This window comes from Phyllostomus discolor, chromosome 4 (genome assembly GCF_004126475.2).
Source record: "Phyllostomus discolor isolate MPI-MPIP mPhyDis1 chromosome 4, mPhyDis1.pri.v3, whole genome shotgun sequence".
Lineage (NCBI taxonomy): Eukaryota > Metazoa > Chordata > Mammalia > Chiroptera > Phyllostomidae > Phyllostomus > Phyllostomus discolor.
The window spans coordinates 56,711,791-56,730,753 of NC_040906.2; the positions used below are offsets into that span (position 1 = coordinate 56,711,791).

The window sequence follows — 18,963 nt, forward strand, 5'->3', positions numbered from 1 at the left end:
CTGCAGACTGAGACTCTGGGATGCCGGTTTGTTATCCTCTAGTTCTCTCATGTGATGTTATTGCTGATTATTTCTGATTAGCATTGTTATTAGGTTAGTATACATTTAGATTAAATCTGCAATAAAAGCTGAGCAAATCTGTGTTAATAAAATGCAAGTGAATAGCACAGTCACCTGTGTTGGCTCCTTGTTATTTCTCGGTGCTTTAGGTTCTCAAGGCCCAGGTCAGGTGATCTGAGCAGGGACTGAAGGCTGACTTATATGAAAGACTATATCTTGAACATACGCTTGCAATATCCACATATGTCCTCAATTTAACTCTTATAAAAATTCTCTACAAGTTTAGATGTTTCTTACATCAATAATTGTAAAACTTACAAATTCTCTGAGTTCACAGTCACAACACTTCTGAATCACCATTCAGAAAGCATTCTGCCACCCAGAGTGTGGCAGGAAAAGAAAAACTCCAAAAGTTTCTCTGTAACTGTAACACTTGCAAAAGTTCACACAGGACTGTAGAAGCTGACCAGTCGTCACCAAGGCAACGACTGGTTATCTCAAGGCCACTGACCTTGCTCCTGCTTCTGAATGCTTGCTTTCAGCAGCTGATCCCCCCTCCCTTTCTGCCTGTGTAACTGGTATATAAAAAGGACTCCTAACCCAGCTTTTTCGGCTCAGAATTTAGAATTCCCCTCTGACCCCCCGCCTGGGGTAATAAAGTTTGTGCTTCATCATCTTCCCCGTGTGTGAGTGACTTTTCCGCAACAAGAGGAAGGCAGTTTTATTTCTATCAAATTCTGGCATACCTTTAAAAATTGTTTGTTGTGAAAATGCAGTTTATGTTATCTAGTATTTTTACCTGGTGTGGAGAAGAAAACCTCTTTTCATATGTCAGCCTGCTTCCTTCTAAGGAAAAACGGAAACCCTTCCTTCTAATGCTGTCTTCAGATTCAGATTTGCGGACTCTGTCTTCCTTCTCTCCTTCTCCAGACTGTTCTTTCTGTTTCTTTTTCTTCCTTCTGTTTTTCAGCTCTTTTTCACTCTTGGAGCTCAACTTTGATGCCACTGAAGAACTCTCTGAGAAGACTCCTATCCCGCCAGCACCACTGAAGTCTCTCGATTCAGCAGAGGCTGCTGCAGCTGCTGCCTAGAAGGGCGTGAGGTCAATGGTGACTGCATAGAAACTTTCAGGAACTCTGTCCATGTTGCTGCTTAATTTACCTTTAGCATCATGAATATGATCTTGAAAAACAATGTTCCATTCTGGTACATATTTTGGAAAACAATACATTGCCATTATACCAATTAAAGAATTAAAATTAACAGACTGGTGGAAGATATATGTAACTGATCAAAACCTTCAAGTTCTGGCCTCACACTATGCTTCCTAGTTATGTAATAATATGAAGAAGGCACTTAACTGTCATAACATTATTCTTTTCTCTGATTTAAACAGTATCTTAAGGAGGAAAGAATTTAAGAATTAAAGGTTTCCTATTTTACCCTGATCGACCACACTTTCACTTGACAATGACTGTTAGTACCAGTCTAAATTACCAAATTTAATGTCAAGTATTGTTTAATTTTAATGAACTTTTTTCCTCTTTGATTTAAATCACTACACTAAGAAATGCACAACAAAAACATATTGAAGATTATACATAAGAAAATCCCAGATCATGGCATCTGAATAAATTTGTGAATTACAATAGTCTAATTTCTGGAAAGAAGCAGTATTCAATTTTGTTGTTGCAACTCCAGTATATTTTATTTATCTGGCCGTGATTCCATATTTGGGATACTCAGTGTTAAAAGAGAGCTGTAATCAAGATCAAAGAAAAAACCCAAAACAGGCAATTGGATTAGTTAATGCCATTAAGTCAAGCAAATATAATAGAGTGTGTAGTGATTTACTATGTTCACACATCAGTATTTTCCTTCTGCAATCCACAAACTCCCATTTAAATACTCCTCAAATAGAAAATCAACATTGAAGGGGTATTTTTCTTTCCAGACTCTAGAAAATAATCTGTTTGACTGTAGTTTTCTAACCTTTCCCACCTCTAGTGACACTAATGAAAAAGTAACTATAACTTAATTCCTCTTCCCCAGACTAAGAGAATACTCTGATTGAGGGCATGTTGGTCTAACTACTTTGTGAGCTTGGGTAAGTGAACAGTCACAGGGAGAAACAAGTGTCAATAAAGTGATCATAAATCTCCATGTTTTGATGCTATTAATATTGATGGTAATTATCAAAATAAAATGAGAATCTCCAAATAACCGAATAGGTTCCTAGCATTTTTACCAAACACATATGACACATGTCAAATGTCAATTTAACCACTTCTGATTTTGTTTCCTAAATGCCCCTGACCTCAACAGTGTGGTCCAAGAATTGATATAAACACAAAAGAGCTCAATGTTTGCTAACTATACCTGAGCTTCTTCTTGTTGCTTTTTTAACTGTTCAAGCATCTGCTGGAATTCAGCCTCTTTCTGCTCTGCCTCTTCCAAGGTGGCCTGGTTCTGTTCCTCATAGGCCATGGCCACCACAGCCAGGATCAAGTTTATCAGGTAGAATGAGCCCAAGAAAATGACCAACACAAAAAATATCATGTATGTTTTTCCAGCAGCACGTAATGTCTGTAAAATGAAAGAGATATTTTACTACATTATATAGTACGTTACGAGCTAATACTCTAAGTAATAAAGTATTTTAGAGCAGTTCTCTTCATCTCAGTATTTCATGCTTCCCAGAAGATAATTTTATCTGTTCTCACCAGTTGATAAAGATTTTCCCAGAAGTCTTGTGTCATGAGACGAAATAAGGACAGGAAGGCCCAACTAAAAGTGTCAAAGCTTGTGTAGCCGTAGTTGGGGTTTCTACCAGCCTTCACACAGATGTATCCTTCCGGACACTGGCTGAAATTAGGTTAAAGCAGAAAGAGAAAGTCAGTAACTGCAAGCCTGCTGTCTGTCTCTCTGGTTTATACATGCCAATTCCTGTTTAATACAATACCAGTGAAAGCAGATTTCTCTCACCTTACCCAGCATTTAACCCAGCACTAGGTGGACTGATTTACATAATAACAGAGTATATTGTCTATTTGTGAATTCCTCTATGACTCATAATTGACATTACTATATTTATCACATCTCCGTATAAAAGCAGTCATATCATGTTTAATAACCTTAGGGACTGGTGGACATGAACAGAAAAATAAGTCTACATAGAAAAAATTAATTTTCACTGAAGATATATAGAGGTAGAAAGAGGTGTGTGTGTGAGTAGAGAAAAGAGGTGAAAAAAAGATCAGTGGAGGAACCCTGAAAGGAGGAAGTAACTCTTCACAGTGAAGAGGTCACATGACCTTGATGATGAAACTGACCTGTACTCAGTATAGTACCTGACATTTCTGGGCTGTGTAATCTGGGGCAAGTTTCCTAACCTTGCTGATCTTCAGGCACCTAATATGTGAGAAAGTTCTAATAACAGAACCTGTCTCACAAACATGCAAACATTGAATAAGATATTGTACGTAAAGCATTTAGTATAGTGCAGCCAAGGAATTAAAAGCAGTCTGTTTTACTTATCACTGTGATCTGAAAATAAAGGCAGTACAATTTTTCACATCTGAGCCAAATGCAAAGCCTTTAACCACTGAGAATTTTGCTTCAAGTATTAGTTACTAATATCCACACTTTCATCTTCCATTGAAAGAACAACGAAAAGTACTTATTGAGTGCTATAGTAGCTGTATATTCACTAATCCATTTAGTTCTTACAGCCATTCTATTATTATACCCCTTTATCACATAAGGAAACTACAAGGCAAGGAGATGTAACATTATATGGTGGAGTTAGGATTTGAACCTATGCAAACTCTCCAGTCTATTGCTACAATATGCTAGGATATACATCTGACATTACCTCAGATATTGTACACTGTCAACCATGGAGACCACATTAGCATACAGGGTGGGGCAAAAGTAGGTTTACAGTTGTTCACAAGGAAAATAATATGATAATTAATAAATAATACAAAAATAAACTTAGTTTTGTGTACTCACTGTACTCCACTGTAAACCTACCTTTGCTCCACCCTGTAGATAAAACATCATGGTTATAAAAGTACATGCTTATAAACTCTACTAACTTAAGCTTTTTGTATATATGTTCTGCTTTTTTATCTCCCAGTGACTAATTTGGAAGATCAGCTGTGACCTAGTATGGAAAAATAATTACTGCACATGAGTGTGTGAAGGAAGTGAGAATCCACACTTATCCCAGCTATTTTGAGAGTCAGCATGAAGGGGAATTTATGAAGGGCTTTGAATGAAGAGTGAGCAGGGGTTGGTGGGTGGGAGGTGGCAGGTTATTGAAGCTGATGGAGCACTGTGGGCTGGACTCAATATGAAACATGACTTACCCTGCATCGGAGCTGTTGCCACAGAGCAGAGCATCATTTTGCCCTTCCAAAAAATAAAAGTGACCTATTTAAAGAATGAAAAATAGAATCATTAAAAAACCCATCATTCACTTTAGCCATTGTATCTAGACAATAAAGCTTGTAACTTTCAATTGTAAAGGAATGACTAAAATAATAAATATATCTGGCTAAATAAAAATGTTTTAACAATTGAATGATTATATATATATCAGGATATAATATTTTATTTTAAAAATATTTTATTTATTTATTTATTTATTTATTTATAGAGAAAGGGGAAAGGAGGGAGAAAGAAAGGGAGAGAAACATCAATGTGTGGTTGCCTCTCATGCACCCCCAACTGGGGTCCTGACCTGCAACCCAGGCATGTGTCATGACTGGGAATCTAACCCACAACCCTTTGGTTCACAGGCCAGCATTCAATCCACTGAGACATACCAACCAGGGCTGACTATAACATTTTAAATAAACACATTTAGAAAATTGGTTTTAAAATTTTTGGAAGGAATAATTATAACAGCATTCTCACATCAGCATTTTGTAAATAGAACCTCAAATTGCTTGAGATACCTCAAAAAGAGGTGCCAAATTGAAGCTGTCTTCTTGTCAAAAAAAAAGTGAGAGAAAGGTAAGCCTACTTGCTTCTAAATGCTTTCATGAAAATAAAATTTTACTTTACAAATACTGCTTGCCTGGATTTCAAATAGATTCAGACATCTTTCTCCTACCAATTTTAACTTAATTTCCTTTAAGAAGTGGGCTTAGGTATTTGCTCTTTCTATGTTGCTATAAATAACTGTTTTATTTTGGGTTTTGGTTTGATTACTATCTTTCAAATGAACAAAATAAACTTGTTTCTCTGGAGATATATATATTCTAACTATATCTAGTCCTTATTTTTATGGAATACCTTACATATAACTTTAATATGTTGCAAAGATGATCTCAAGATATACATACATGAGCACACGTATCTACATATTCATGTAGAAACACACACATGCACACTTTAAAAAAACCACACACATATCTCACAAAAATTATTATGATTGTTTTTAGGAATACTTAGAGTCTATATTCAAGGAATATGCCAATGTATTATGCAGGGAAATTTGGGCCATGATTTTGTAAAAAAGTTTTAATCCTTACTTCACACGTATATCAAAAATAATTCTAGATTTTTAAAGATTTAAAAACAAGTGTATTAATATGATTTAAAGCATGTATAATGTAGATATATACATTAAATATAGATATGGGCTTTAAATATAGAATATATATGTGGATGTTTTATATGCAGAATCTAGGTGAATATTTTTATTCCCTCTAAATAAAATTTATTTTCTATCTTAACCTATAGATAAAAATTTAAAAACTTAATGACGCTATTGCCAAAAAAGTCAAAATCACTCAGGCATCAAAAACAAGTGATGAGATGAAAAACAAGCTGGAGGATATATTTGCCAAAAAAAGTGTTAATATACTTAATAAATGAAATGAATTCCTTAAAATATACTATCACCTGATAGAATAATGGGTAAAAATATCAACAAATATTTCATATTATATAAATAAGTAACATGCTGCTGATACTAATAAACATATCTTTATAATTTTACTGTGTTAATTAGACACAAGGGGATACACATTTCCTCTACCAAAAGGTTTTAAAATATGGTAAAAGTTAGTATTAGTGAGTGGTCTGAACTCTCTGGAGAGCAATTTGACACTGACTTCATAGCCTTAACCTGGTCATACCTTTGACTCCCCAATATTCTATTAACAAAAATCCATCTGAAGGAAACAATTAGAAATAGAGAAAATATTTATGTACAAAAATTATCATTGTGCAGTTATTATAATATTAATAAATTCAAAACCTAATAAATAATGGAGTCATTTGTTTTGTTTATTCATTTATCCAACAAATCTTAATCTCCCCAATATAAATCTTTGCAAGTATTCTTCACAAGAATACTAACTCTTAAAATATTAATACAATGTGAGAAGGGATAAAATTTCATATGGTTCTAAAAACCATGACGGATACCTCAGAATATGTATCCCAAGTGGAGTATCAATTGGATCAATGAAAGTTGATAGTTCAACTAGATAGTTGACTATCTCCATTGTACATGGAGAGGGTGGGATGTGGAAATCCAAATGATGGAGCGGTTGGTTTCATTGGTAAGAAATACTAAAGTATATGGCATCATAAATTTATTTTGATGCCCATCCCTAAAAATAAAATCGAACTATACTGATAAACAAATCTAAAACAATGACTGACACCAAAAGAATCTATTGGAATAAGAATATTTTATAGAGGTAGGTTTTGAGTTAACAGTTTCCATCAGCAATGCACTAATAGCTGGATTGGGGTTACTGAACATTCTGATGAGGACACAAATTCAGTTTCATCTTGGTGAATGGTTTCTCTATTTCCAGATACATGATATAGACTCAATACATATATTGAGTCAACCAAATAGGGCCAAGTTATTTTTCCTCAGTCTACTTAACAATACATTTCAGCATAAAATTCTGAATAGTTCAAACTACTGATTTATTTAAGATGATTGAAAACTCCTGATCAGTGTGTACCAAAGGAATACAGCTTAATATGGTGTCGTTTTCAACATGGATTTTGGAAAAGATAACACATTTTCAAATGATAACTTTTATCATCTTGATTGACCGATAAAGAGAAACAAGTAAGATATCATTTAGTTTCTGCATCACATGTACTGATTTATCTTAAATTGGTCTAAGTTATTTGGTTCACATAAAAATTGAAACAATTTCCAATACGTGGTTTTTTAACATTTAAAGGACTAAACAACTTAATGGATAAAAGAGTGTATCTTACTTTCATCTTCAATATAGTCATCCCAGTTCAACATGCTCACTGTCCTATTGAAAGCAGTACCATTCCCATCCAATGAGTTATTGAAGAAGGAAGTGATGTTTATCTCAAAGGAAGAATTATCTGGAGGCCATTGCAAGCATTTGTTCCGCAGGTTGCCCATGAACAGCTGCAGCCCGATCAGAGCGAACACACTCAGACAGAACACAGTCAGGATCATGACGTCGGAGAGCTTCTTCACCGACTGAATCAGGGCCCCCACGATGGTCTTCAGGCCTACAAATAAAATCAGAGGGAGAAATTTAAATACACCATTTAATAGCTACTGTACCAACAAAAACATCATGAGCTTGTCCTGGAAAATAAAGATGTCATGCAGAATGCCAAGAATATTAGAGTAAAGTTTGCAATTGAATAACATTTTCATGAAAAGCCTGCTAGCTGGTGAAAATGAATGAAAGCAGAACTTGTATGTTCATTAGAATACTGTAAATGGAAATGAACTAAAGTGTACTTCCAAACACTCCTTAAAACAAAATAATGGTTTTTTTATTCATGCTTAGACATCAACCTTTTGTAAATATTTTGCTTTTATTTGCAGATGTCTTACTCCCTAACCTCTTAGTGATTTTAGAAAAGTCTGCATGAATAGAGTAGTAATAAATCATCAAGTCAACTGAATTATAAGGTTATATGTCTCCAAATTCTGCAAGCTTGAGTATAGGTTAGAAAAGGAAGACATCTGAAAACTGAGCCCCATGCAATACTCATGCTATCCTTTGCTCTTTCATTTACCTGGAGGTATGGAAATTACCAGTCTTTGACCTAAATGGTCAAATTTGCATCAGTTTGAATGTCTCATACTTTAGCTTCTATGTGGAAAGCTTGATGTTACAGGATGCAGACCAGATAGCCTGTTACTGCAAATGCTTCATGCAAAAACTCGTTAAACTCAAAGGCTGATTTAGAACAGTTTTAAAGAAAGCAACTAGTAAAAGCAATGAATCAAATCCATCCAAAATGTGATGTACTGATTCTTGCTTTTTTACATAGTTCTTTGCCATAGGTGACAAGCAATAAGGCTTATGCACAAAAGCTGCGATTGTAGCACCAGCGCAGCTCAACTCAGCCTCGGTGTTTAACCCAGCTCTCACCTGGAATGACTGAAATTGTTTTCAGGGCTCGGAGAACTCTGAATGTTCTCAACGCTGAGACATTGCCCAGGTCCACAAACTCTGTCACATATCTGCAATAGGGAGTTCACACACAAACACAATGACAAAACACAAGAAACAGTTGGAGATATAAGGGGCCTACCACCTTATACCAGTTTCTTCTTACCTGGAATTACAGAAATAGTTTTCAAAGCTCTCAAGACTCTGAAAGTTCGAAGAGCTGAAACATTGCCTAGGTTTACAAATTCTGTTACATACCTGTAGAATTAAATCAGAGTTATTCAGAATTTAGGGAAATCTAAGCCTATGTTGGTCTTACATTAAGACCTTTTCAACCTTAATGAGTGTTGCCACCAGATTTCCCAATTAAGAGGAAAATGGCATTGTCATCAATCATCATCTCTGTTACTTGGAAAACTGTTATTTTACAGTGCTAACTGAAATGACAGCCATATAATTACCATGATAGTTCCTATCTTCTCCAAAGTGGGTCATTTAATTGGAGGAAAAATAGTCTAAATTCATAGGATAACTATGAAAAATGCTTGATCTGTCAAGGGAAGCCACCAAGGAGAAAAACAGTGTAGGCTCCCACCAATGACTTACTCTTCCAGGATGGAAGATGTATTAAAATACTTACGCAAAAGTAATGACTGTGAAATCCAACCAATTCCATGGATCCCGTAGAAATGTGAAATCTTCTAAACAAAAGCCCCTTGCAAGTATTTTTATAAGTGATTCGAAAGTATAAATTCCTGTAAAGGTATACCTGAGAAAAAATAGTCAAGCCCATATTAAAGATTTAGTCGGTAATTTACATGGAAATATCTTAAAAGGAACTTAAACAACAAAAAATAGAGGTTTCTAAGTGGGTCCCTACAATGTAGAGTGTAGGCAGGGTTTATGACAGAAAGAAACATTACATTTTGAAAGATATTCTCTTTGACTGTAACTAGATGAGTACTGTATTTGCTACATCAATTTGAAGGCCTGAATAATATGTTTCTATATGAAGATACTATCTAAAATACACTGGTTTTTGGTCTGATTGAAGCAAATAGGTATTAATCCAATAATTAATGATGTAGTGGTGTTCAATAAAATATGCATTATTAAGACACATGAAATATCTACTAATAAAACAGAAAAGTAATAGCCATGAGAAAAGGAATATACAAACTAGGTATAATTTTATCATTGGATATTAGTAATCTCTGGTCTTCAAAAGACAGTGAGACCCATAAGAAAGATAGAGAGCTACAAACATTTGCCAGCAAACCAGTGTGATAGTTTGAGCTGCTAAATGAATCACCACTGCAAACTTGGACCTAGAGGTAATTAGTGCTTGAAATGAACTTCAACCATTGTCTAACTTGTCTGGTTTGGAGGAGCTAGTATGATTTGTTAAAGAAACTGGAGTCTCAAGCTGTTAAATGCACAATTTGAAATAAAAAGGGACGAGAATATTGAAGGATACATTTCTACTTACTCCACATTCTTTGTCCAGTCCGGAGGATTACTCATTGTCATAAACACACAGTTGGTAAGAATGGTGCACATAATGAGCACATTGAATAAAGTAGGGTGTCGTCAAGGAAGACAAAGTTCAATGGAAAATCTCACATTCACGCACTGCCATGTCTTTGCCACCATGAAGTTTAGAGCTGTTATGCCCTTATCCTTTTACTAGTGAGGTTTTTTTTCCCATTTCTGCCACTCAACAACCCCGCATCTAGGTCATGTCAAGCCAAGTCATCAACTGTTTTGAGGCTAATTTTGTGCATTTTAGTCATTACAAAGATTAAATATAAAGCAATGGGTTCATTAGTAAATAATTTACCAGTTTAATTTTTTTAATGACAGAACTCACTCAACCACAACTGCAAGTTCAGCATGTATGCAAAGCATGAAAAATTCAACAGAATTCAAGTGAATAATTAAATGCATTGTACTTCCATTCTAAGGGTCACCCTGGTGAAACGTCTTTTACAAGATCCTTTCTAAGTGGAGTATAGAATATACTGTAATTACTCATAAAATTCTGAATAGTAAGAAAAAATGGCTGGTATTAGTGTTGACATTTCTTGGATTTGTAATTGTGGCCAAATTATCTGTTAATTTCCCTGAACCTTGGTTCACTTCACTATAAAAGTGAAAAAATAACTATTTTACAGGATTTCTGTGAGGATAAAAAAATGTTAAATATTTTTTACAATATAGTTAATGTGTCTGATATACAGTAAATGCTAAGTAAACTGCTTTTCTGACTTCCTAAATCATAGAGAACACTACTCATAGCAAATGTCTAGTTTGTTTCACTCCAACTCACTTTGCTTTTGTGGAATAGTCAATTCCCTTCATTTTTCTGAAAAACAACAAATCTCCTTAAGAAAATGTTTGGCAGTCAGATAATGAAATGACTTTCTTCTATATTGAATGGAAAGCACAAGGATACAGTTGCAATTATGCAAAAGAACAACCTTTATCAATGTAAATTTAGACACAATTAGAAAAATCTTTAAGAATAAATAGAAGCTATTCATAACCCTTCTCACTCTTTACTTTTATTATACATTTTCACATTACTTGCACATAACGAAATATCGACATGATTTCAAGTGTGGTGAAATAGGACAGTGCGTAGCCAGTGTGGCATTAAACTAGAAAGAAAGTACCTGTGCACTACAATGGGCTTTAGTTAGAGCAATGATTGATTTTTCATTTTTACTAGTACAAACTAAATGGCACATGCTTAATCCTCAGCTAATTCAAAGGGCATGCGTGTGAAAACAATCATATGATCTGGATTGGCCATGTGAGGGCACTACGACCTAGAGAATACAGAAAAATACCATTTCAAAGAAGAAATATATTTTTCCTTTAATGCTGAGAACAAACAAAAAGTAGGTAAAATTAAAGATGATTTGCCATTAATAAGTGAAACTAGAGGATCACAGAGGAGATCTGTTATTCTGCTAGGCCCTCCTGGAGAAAATCACTCTCCTTGGCCAGCTGGCACCATTGTGAATGCATGCTTCCCAATCTCAAGGGCCCTCAACACAGTCCTGTATTTCTCCACTTAGCTCCATTTCTTACTCTGCAAAGATAATTTCAAATATTCTCCATGCTTCTCTGACATCCAATCTTCTTCTTTCTTCCCTCCTACTTCAAACTGATGACCTTATTTTATATGTCTCTGAGATAAGAGATAACATGTCTCTACTCCCCATCCTCAAACTGACAAACCTCTCTGTATTGGGACCCATCCTTTTTCCTTTTTGTTTCAATGGAAGAAGTTTTCAACCCCTGAATCCATATTCTGGACACATCCTACTCTTCCGAAATACTTCAGAAACCTCTCTCTTCTCTTATCTTTTATATCTCCCACTCTATTGGCCTCTTCCAATCAACATAAACTTGCTTAGGTCTCAGCCCTGGGTGGTGTGGCTCAGTGGGTTGAATGCTGGTCTGAGAACCAAAGGATTGTGGGATCCATTCCCAGTCATGGCACATGCCAGGGTTGTGAGCTAGGTCCCCAGTAGAGGGTGCATGAGAGGCAACCACACACTGATGTTTCTCCTCCTCTCTTTCTCCCTCCCTTTGCCTCGCTCTAAAAATAAATAAGTAAAATTTTAAAAACTTGCTTGTCTCTCCTATGTTAGGGAGATAAAGTGAGAATATCTTCTTGTACGCCACAATCCTCCTTAACTACTTTCAGTCCCAACTCTTTTCTCCATCCATAGCCAAACTTCTTTTAAAAAGTTATTTACCTCTTCCTCGGCCTAGTGGTTTTCTTTCTGAAGACAAAACTCTCCATGTTGTGTTACTAAAAATGAAAGGATAATTTTGAATTCTTATTTGACTTGCTTGCTTAGTAGTATTTGACAAAGATGATTCTTCTCCAATTCATAATGTTCTTTTGCCTTTGCTTCAGAAGGTCCCAATCCCTTGGTTTCTTCATGCCTCATGGGTAACAATTTCTTCATATCTTTAAAAATGTTGTAATTCTTTTTTGAAAAGAAGGGCATAGACTATCTCAACCAATCCCCACCTCCTCTGCTGCTGTATTCATCCTAGTAGAATAGAATTCATCAACAAACATGGCCTCAAGTACCATTCAAGTACCCACCAATCTCAACTGTCTCTCTCCAGGCTAGAACTCTCTTCTGGACTCCACGCACCTGCCTGTCCATATGAAATCCACATGCGTCGATCTCACTGACACTTCAAAATTATTTAATTTTGAGTTATAAAACTGAACTAAAAATTATTTCATTCAGCCTCTCTGTCCACCACCCCCCAAAACAAAACTGCTCCTTTGACACCTCTGTATCTTATAAAATGTCCTATGGTCTAGCCAGGAATCAAGGCACAATCTTGAATTTCTATCTTTCCCTGAATTTTCACATACAGCTCAGCACCAAACACTGTCAATGCTACCTGCTATCTCTGGATCCAGTCAACTTTTTTGCATTCCCACATTACCACATGGTCTAGGTACGTATCAAGTCTAACCTAGATTATTGCAGTTTCCTCTAAGTGGGTCTTTCTGAATCTATTTTTGGTTCCCTTCAATCTATTCTGCATACTGATTAGAAGCTATTTCTAGTAGAAAGCTACCCACAACAGCACCTGACATTTAGATATATAAGCTGTATAATCTGGTAGCATCTTATACAATTCCTCCAAAGACTAATTTTAATGTTGATCATTTCTACTAGAATGCTAACTTAATAAGGGCAGAAACAATGTCTGCACTGTTCACCCTTAAACAGTTGCTATGTCACACAGGAAATATTTTAGATTTGCCAACTGACAGGTTAGTATAAATGAAAAGGTTAACACATTTTATTAATATTTTATATAAAGAAATTCATAGATTAAAAAGAACCTTTTTCCTATATCATATCATGTTCATCTGCCTCTATGTCATTTTATCAAGGCAGATCTAAAATATTTCCTGTGTGTACATAATGAGGAGAGACCAAGTTTATACTGAAAAAGGTCACTATGGCCCTTGGTGTGGGATCTGGATAATGGAAGTACAGGCATGCCCAACTCTGCATCATTCTAGGGAGGGTGAAGCAGCGTGAGCTTTAAAGCAATGAACTGCGCGTGGATCAGATGCAGCCCTTACCAGGCACGTGGGCTTCAGCAAGTACTCTAATTCTTTAATGTTCAGTTTTCTTATATAAATGCAGATAACAGTATGACTACTTCTCTTAGAAGATACAATTATTTTTATGATTATTAATCATTTATTAATTGAATATAAAATGTAGAGTATTTCTTTGTCATTCTTAAGGAAGGGAAAGATATTATTTGTACTTCTGTTCAGAGACTTTGTGATGATATATAATAATCCATAAGTTTCGGGGGGGGGTTAAAAATATATTTTTATTTATTTATTGTTAAAGAAAGGGAAGGGAAGAAGGAGAGAAACATCATTGTGCGAGAGATACATTGATTGGTTGCCTCTTGCACACTCCCAACTGGGGACCTGGTCTGCAACCCAGGAGTGTGCCCTGACTGGGAATAGGACCAACGACCATTCAGTTTGCAGGCCAGCACCCAATCCACTGAGCCACAACAGCTAGCGCTCAGGGCAATTTTTAACTTAAAAAACATAGAAACTAAAGGTAGAAGAGGTTTATGTTAGCAGTTTTTTGAACATAGTAATGGAGAATTCAAAGCAGTGTAGATAGGTCTCTTTCTATACATTGGTGCCTATTTCTGAGCCAGCAGAAATATTAACTAAATGTTACATATATATTGTTAACTCTTGAGTTGTTTCATTCTATTATTAACAATGTTCTAACTATGTGATAATATGTGGCAAATTTTGAGCACTTAAAGCAGGGGAAATAGATATTATAAGTTGTTCTCACACTTTTCCAGAGCCCTATATAGTTCTTTGCATGGAAAACCATGAAGTTTTAAATTTCTGCATAGATACTGTACAATTCTGGGATGTGCTAAAAAGCTCACTCTGTATGTAATGAAACAATAAACTGGAATCAATGAAAACCTTTTAAATTCAGATAGACATTATACTTTTAAACCCCCAGTAAATTATACTTGAGGATTTAAAAATGGATTTTCTTCTGTTGGGTGGAAAAAGCAAAGGCTAATAATCAGAAGACCTGGTCTGAAGTTTTTAGCTCTGCCATTGATATACAATAAAGCCTTAGAAACTCAATGAACTCATCTATAAAATGAGAAAGATGAGACTCACTGTACAGTGTTTTGGCCTCTTACAGCTCTGAACTCTTGTGCTATATAAACATTTTGTTTGCCAAGTCAAGCCTTAAGAGAGTAGTGATTTGTACAGAAATATTTGTAGAATTCCTTAAGCAATATGAGAGTTTTCCTTTGCTACTCTTGCAATAGTGGCTGCTACTGCTACCAATAATAGTTGTCATACCTCTACCATTTATTGAGTATCTGCTAAGTGCTACCATTTATTGAGTATCTGCTAAGTGCTAGGTACTTCTCATACATTTTCTTATTAATGATGTATAAATTATGCTTAAAATTGCATAGACAGAGAAACTGAGATTCAAAACAGTTGGAGTGACTTGGCCCAAGGTCAAATAGCTAAAAATAAATCTCAGAGGTGGCGTTTGAATGCTGGTTTCCTGATAGCAAAAGCTGTTTTTCATTTTCCTCCCCCGTGTAAATGACAGCCAGTTTTGCATTAGTTGTGTGATTTGAGTGTCTCTTTCATGACTTTAAATACCATCCGTACACTGACATCTCTCAAAGTCATACCTCCGGTCCAACCCATTCCTGAACTTGCATTTTCATCTAACTTCTCACCTCTCCACGGAACGTGTAATAGGCATCTAAAAGATAGCATGTTCAAATCAGAGCTCTAGATTTTACTCACCATTATTGATGCACTGGAAGTCACCCTGAGCTCAGTTAACAGAAACTTCATTTTTCTTTCTTGACCAGACTAAACACTTGGATTCAGCCTTACTTCTGCACATTCCCTCATATCCTACATCCAATTGCTCCATGAAACCTGTCAGCTCTTCTGCAAAATACATCTAAATCTGATGACATTTAGCCATCTTCATTGTTTCTACCACAGTCCAAGCTACCAGCATCTTTTGACTTCAGAAGGGCAGTAGACCTCCAATCTTTTGTCTTGACACCTTCCCTCCATTCATGCTATTCTCTAGGAAGCAGGGTGAACTTTGTAAAATGCCAGTTAGATCATGGCATACTCCTGCTGAAAACCCCTTAGTCATCTCTTCCTGTTGCATTAGTAAATTCAGTGTCCTCTCCATGGCCTGCAACTCCAGTCTCTGACCTCCACATTCACTGACCTTTCCTCCTCCAACTCCCTGCCTTTCCAACTCTGCTGCAGTCACACTGGGCTCCCCACTGATTCCTGAACACCCCAGTTTCACCTCCACCTTCATACTTCACCCTCATATTTGCTAGTCCCCTTGCATTTACTCTTCCCCTAAGTGTCCACATCTCACTCCCTCACGCCCTTTGAATGTTTGTTCAAAGGGTATCTTTTCAGAGAGAACTTCTCTGAAGTTCTCATATGATCTAAAATAGGACTTTGCCACTCTTCTCTTTTTATACTGCTTTATTTTGCTTAATAGCACTGATCACTAGGTGACATATGATTTATTTTTATTATCTTTCTCTTCTCAAATACACACATGCACATCAATGTGACTGCATGAGAGTGGGACTTTGTTTTGTTCAACGTTGCCCCCCAATGCTTAGAACATCTGCCATGTTGTAGGTACTCAGTAAATATTTGCGAATCAACATATAAATGAATAATGAGCACAAAATGGAAAAGAGTGTGCATATGAAGTTAAAACCATAAAAACTGACATGAAACATATTTAAAACTCTGATTGAAAATTTAAGGATGATAGATCATTTTAAACTTTTTGTAACTAAAAAATATAACCATATATTATGTAACTATCAAAATAAGACACTAGGCACAGCAAAAGCATTTTCAGTTTTCAAAATATACCCTGCCAAAAATACAGTAAGCATAACCTATACTGTCAAAATCAAGAACCAAAGTTAATTTGATATATGTCAAGTTCTAATGAAAACCAGTTCTTCATAAAACATGTTGGAATTTTCATTTTGAATAGAGATATGAGTCTGGGTTCAAAATACAAATTTCTTTATTGTAAGTGGTTATTTTCTGGTTTATAAACTAATAAAATGAATAGACAATGATCTCTCAACCTGTCCAAACCCACTATGACCACCCTTAAGCATTTTTAATTTACTGAAAAGAGCACTGTGCTTGAAGGCAGAAAAATCAAGATTTCACCATAGGGTTTGCATTGTGAGAAATAAAAGACCAAACCATTGGTGAAATCTGTTGCAAACTGTACAGTATTATATATATCAAAGCTTACTAGGATCTTTTATCAAGCCTACCACTATCACAGAAAGAATGAAAAATTTATCTATCGTAGACTGCCTGCCTTTTCTTTTCTTATTATCTCCATTCCAATGTGAGATAATCTGAAATATAATGTTTTAATTCAGGAAAGTAGAGATTTTTTAAAATCTACCTTTTTTACATTGGAAGGTATTTGTGGCTATAAACCAATCGAGAAGCTTCTGGGGGAGTCAATCATTGGGCAGATATTAACAGGTCTACCTGGCTGCCTTTGCATTTCAGTTTGCAGCACTGCAGGCCTTCTAACAACTTTGCCCCTTGGCGGTTTTCCTTGGAGCAAGTGCAAACCCTCAAACTCAAGCTGTAACTTGATTCCTGGAGAACCCCCAGCATGAACTATGTCCTCAGTGCTCAGATCAGAACTTTTGAAACTGCCCTCCTCCTCTACCACTCAGGATTTCCCTTTTTAGGAGGGCTGACATTAATATTCTTGGGTTCCCTAATGTCCCAAGATTTTTGGAAGGGAGATTATAGCTTTCATAATATTCTCAAAGATCTCCTTGCAACATTTTTAAAACAAAAAGCTGCCTTTTTCTTTACTATTGGGTTTTCTTAATTCCACCTCATCATTCAGATTCAGGACAAAATATGTTTCTCTGACCTATTTAAAGCTTCCATTTTGCATCTGATTCTCTAACTTCTGGTTCATTAGTCACTTATTCAACATAGACTCTACCAGTGTCTACTCTGAACAAAACTTTAGACTAAGTCTCTGTTTTCACATAATCACATGTAAAAATAATGTTGACATAGGGGGTATATAATTATTTGTAAAATATATAAACAATTAATGAAATGTTTTATTCAGTGCACACATTATAAATATTTGAAACCTAATAACAGAGCACAATTTATAATTCAGGAGACCCAAATCTACATCTTAACTTTATTAATCATTCCTGATGCTAAGTCAAAGACATTTTTTTTCTCCTGTACAACTAGGCTCTCTTACTTAAAAAACAATAAGGAAACATATTGCTTTAGCTAATTCAGAAGACATTATTAAATCTTAAAATGTAAAAAATAATCAAATTGAAATAGGTTGATGTCCATACAAAACTTTGAGGTGGTGGGAGGAGAATGAACTAAAGGTTAGAAGGAGATCAAATTCCAGAATGCCAGGCTTCTGAAGAAATCACTTACAAAAATGGTAGGCAAGTCTGGGGACATAATTAACAGCCCCTCCACCCAACACTGAAATGAATTTCTGGGTACTATGCTTAACTCACCTCCTGAATTTTGCACCTCAATCTAATTCAAATATTTTCTGGGCCTGCTAGGGGCAATGAGCTTCTCTACACTGAAAGCCTTAAAGCCAGGTCCTGGGCTGCCCATGTCATGGAATCCCAGGCAACCACTGTTCTAAAGATACAACACTAGAAGTTGTCTTATCTGAGGCTTTGCTTAAATTTCAGTTTCCCTTTCAGTAAACTTAACTGTGGTTCCTGATGCACATCAGTGCTTATCCCATGCTTCTGTGTTCTTCCTGGCAATGCCCCTGCCTGGCACTGCCCCAGGCTTCCAAACCTTTGCTTTCTCGGTTTTTCTAGGGCTGGCTGTCAGGCAGACCACAGTCCCTGCCTGGAATAAAACCTATCATTCACAACTACTCTATGTAACCTTCAGGAGTAAATCAAATTACTATTTGCCACCAAGGTGGCATCAGTCCTATTTCTAGGAAGTAGTAGCTGCTCCAATAGGGAGAATGAAGAATAAAATGAGAATATAAATGGATAGACAGGTGTTAAATCTTTGGAGAGAGATAATTGTAGCAGGACCTGTGACTTGAATAGAACATAGGAACAAATGACAAAATGAAGAGGCAGGCAGGCAGGCAGGAAGGAAGGGAGGGAGGGAGGGAAGAAGGAAGGGAGAAAGGAAGGGAGATAGAAAATTATTGGGAATAGAATTTGGAGATATATTTGAAAAGGCTAGAGTGTACACAGTCATACTTGTAAACATTTACTAATCTAAAGCTTTCAAATTCTACAATGAGAAACAGAAAGTAGT

The 18,963-nt window shown here is 35.9% G+C and overlaps 1 protein-coding gene across 3 annotated transcripts in view; it reads right to left on the reverse strand.

Moving 5' to 3' along the window:
• SCN2A (sodium voltage-gated channel alpha subunit 2) overlaps window positions 1–18,963 on the reverse strand; it is a 133,770-nt gene that overhangs the window by 71,833 nt on the left and 42,974 nt on the right. For 2 of the 3 annotated variants that reach the window (XM_028508401.2, XM_028508402.2), the window contains exons 4-11: window positions 9,985–10,074; window positions 9,136–9,264; window positions 8,475–8,566; window positions 7,324–7,596; window positions 4,434–4,497; window positions 2,784–2,925; window positions 2,440–2,646; window positions 860–1,147 (exon numbers count right to left, since the gene is read on the reverse strand). In XM_028508401.2, the coding sequence (XP_028364202.1) occupies window positions 860–1,147; window positions 2,440–2,646; window positions 2,784–2,925; window positions 4,434–4,497; window positions 7,324–7,596; window positions 8,475–8,566; window positions 9,136–9,264; window positions 9,985–10,074 (1,285 nt within the window). Of the gene's footprint in view, window positions 1–859; window positions 1,148–2,439; window positions 2,647–2,783; window positions 2,926–4,433; window positions 4,498–7,323; window positions 7,597–8,474; window positions 8,567–8,661; window positions 8,754–9,135; window positions 9,265–9,984; window positions 10,075–18,963 lie in introns of all 3 variants that reach the window. The other variant, XM_036023365.1, reaches the window with a different exon arrangement.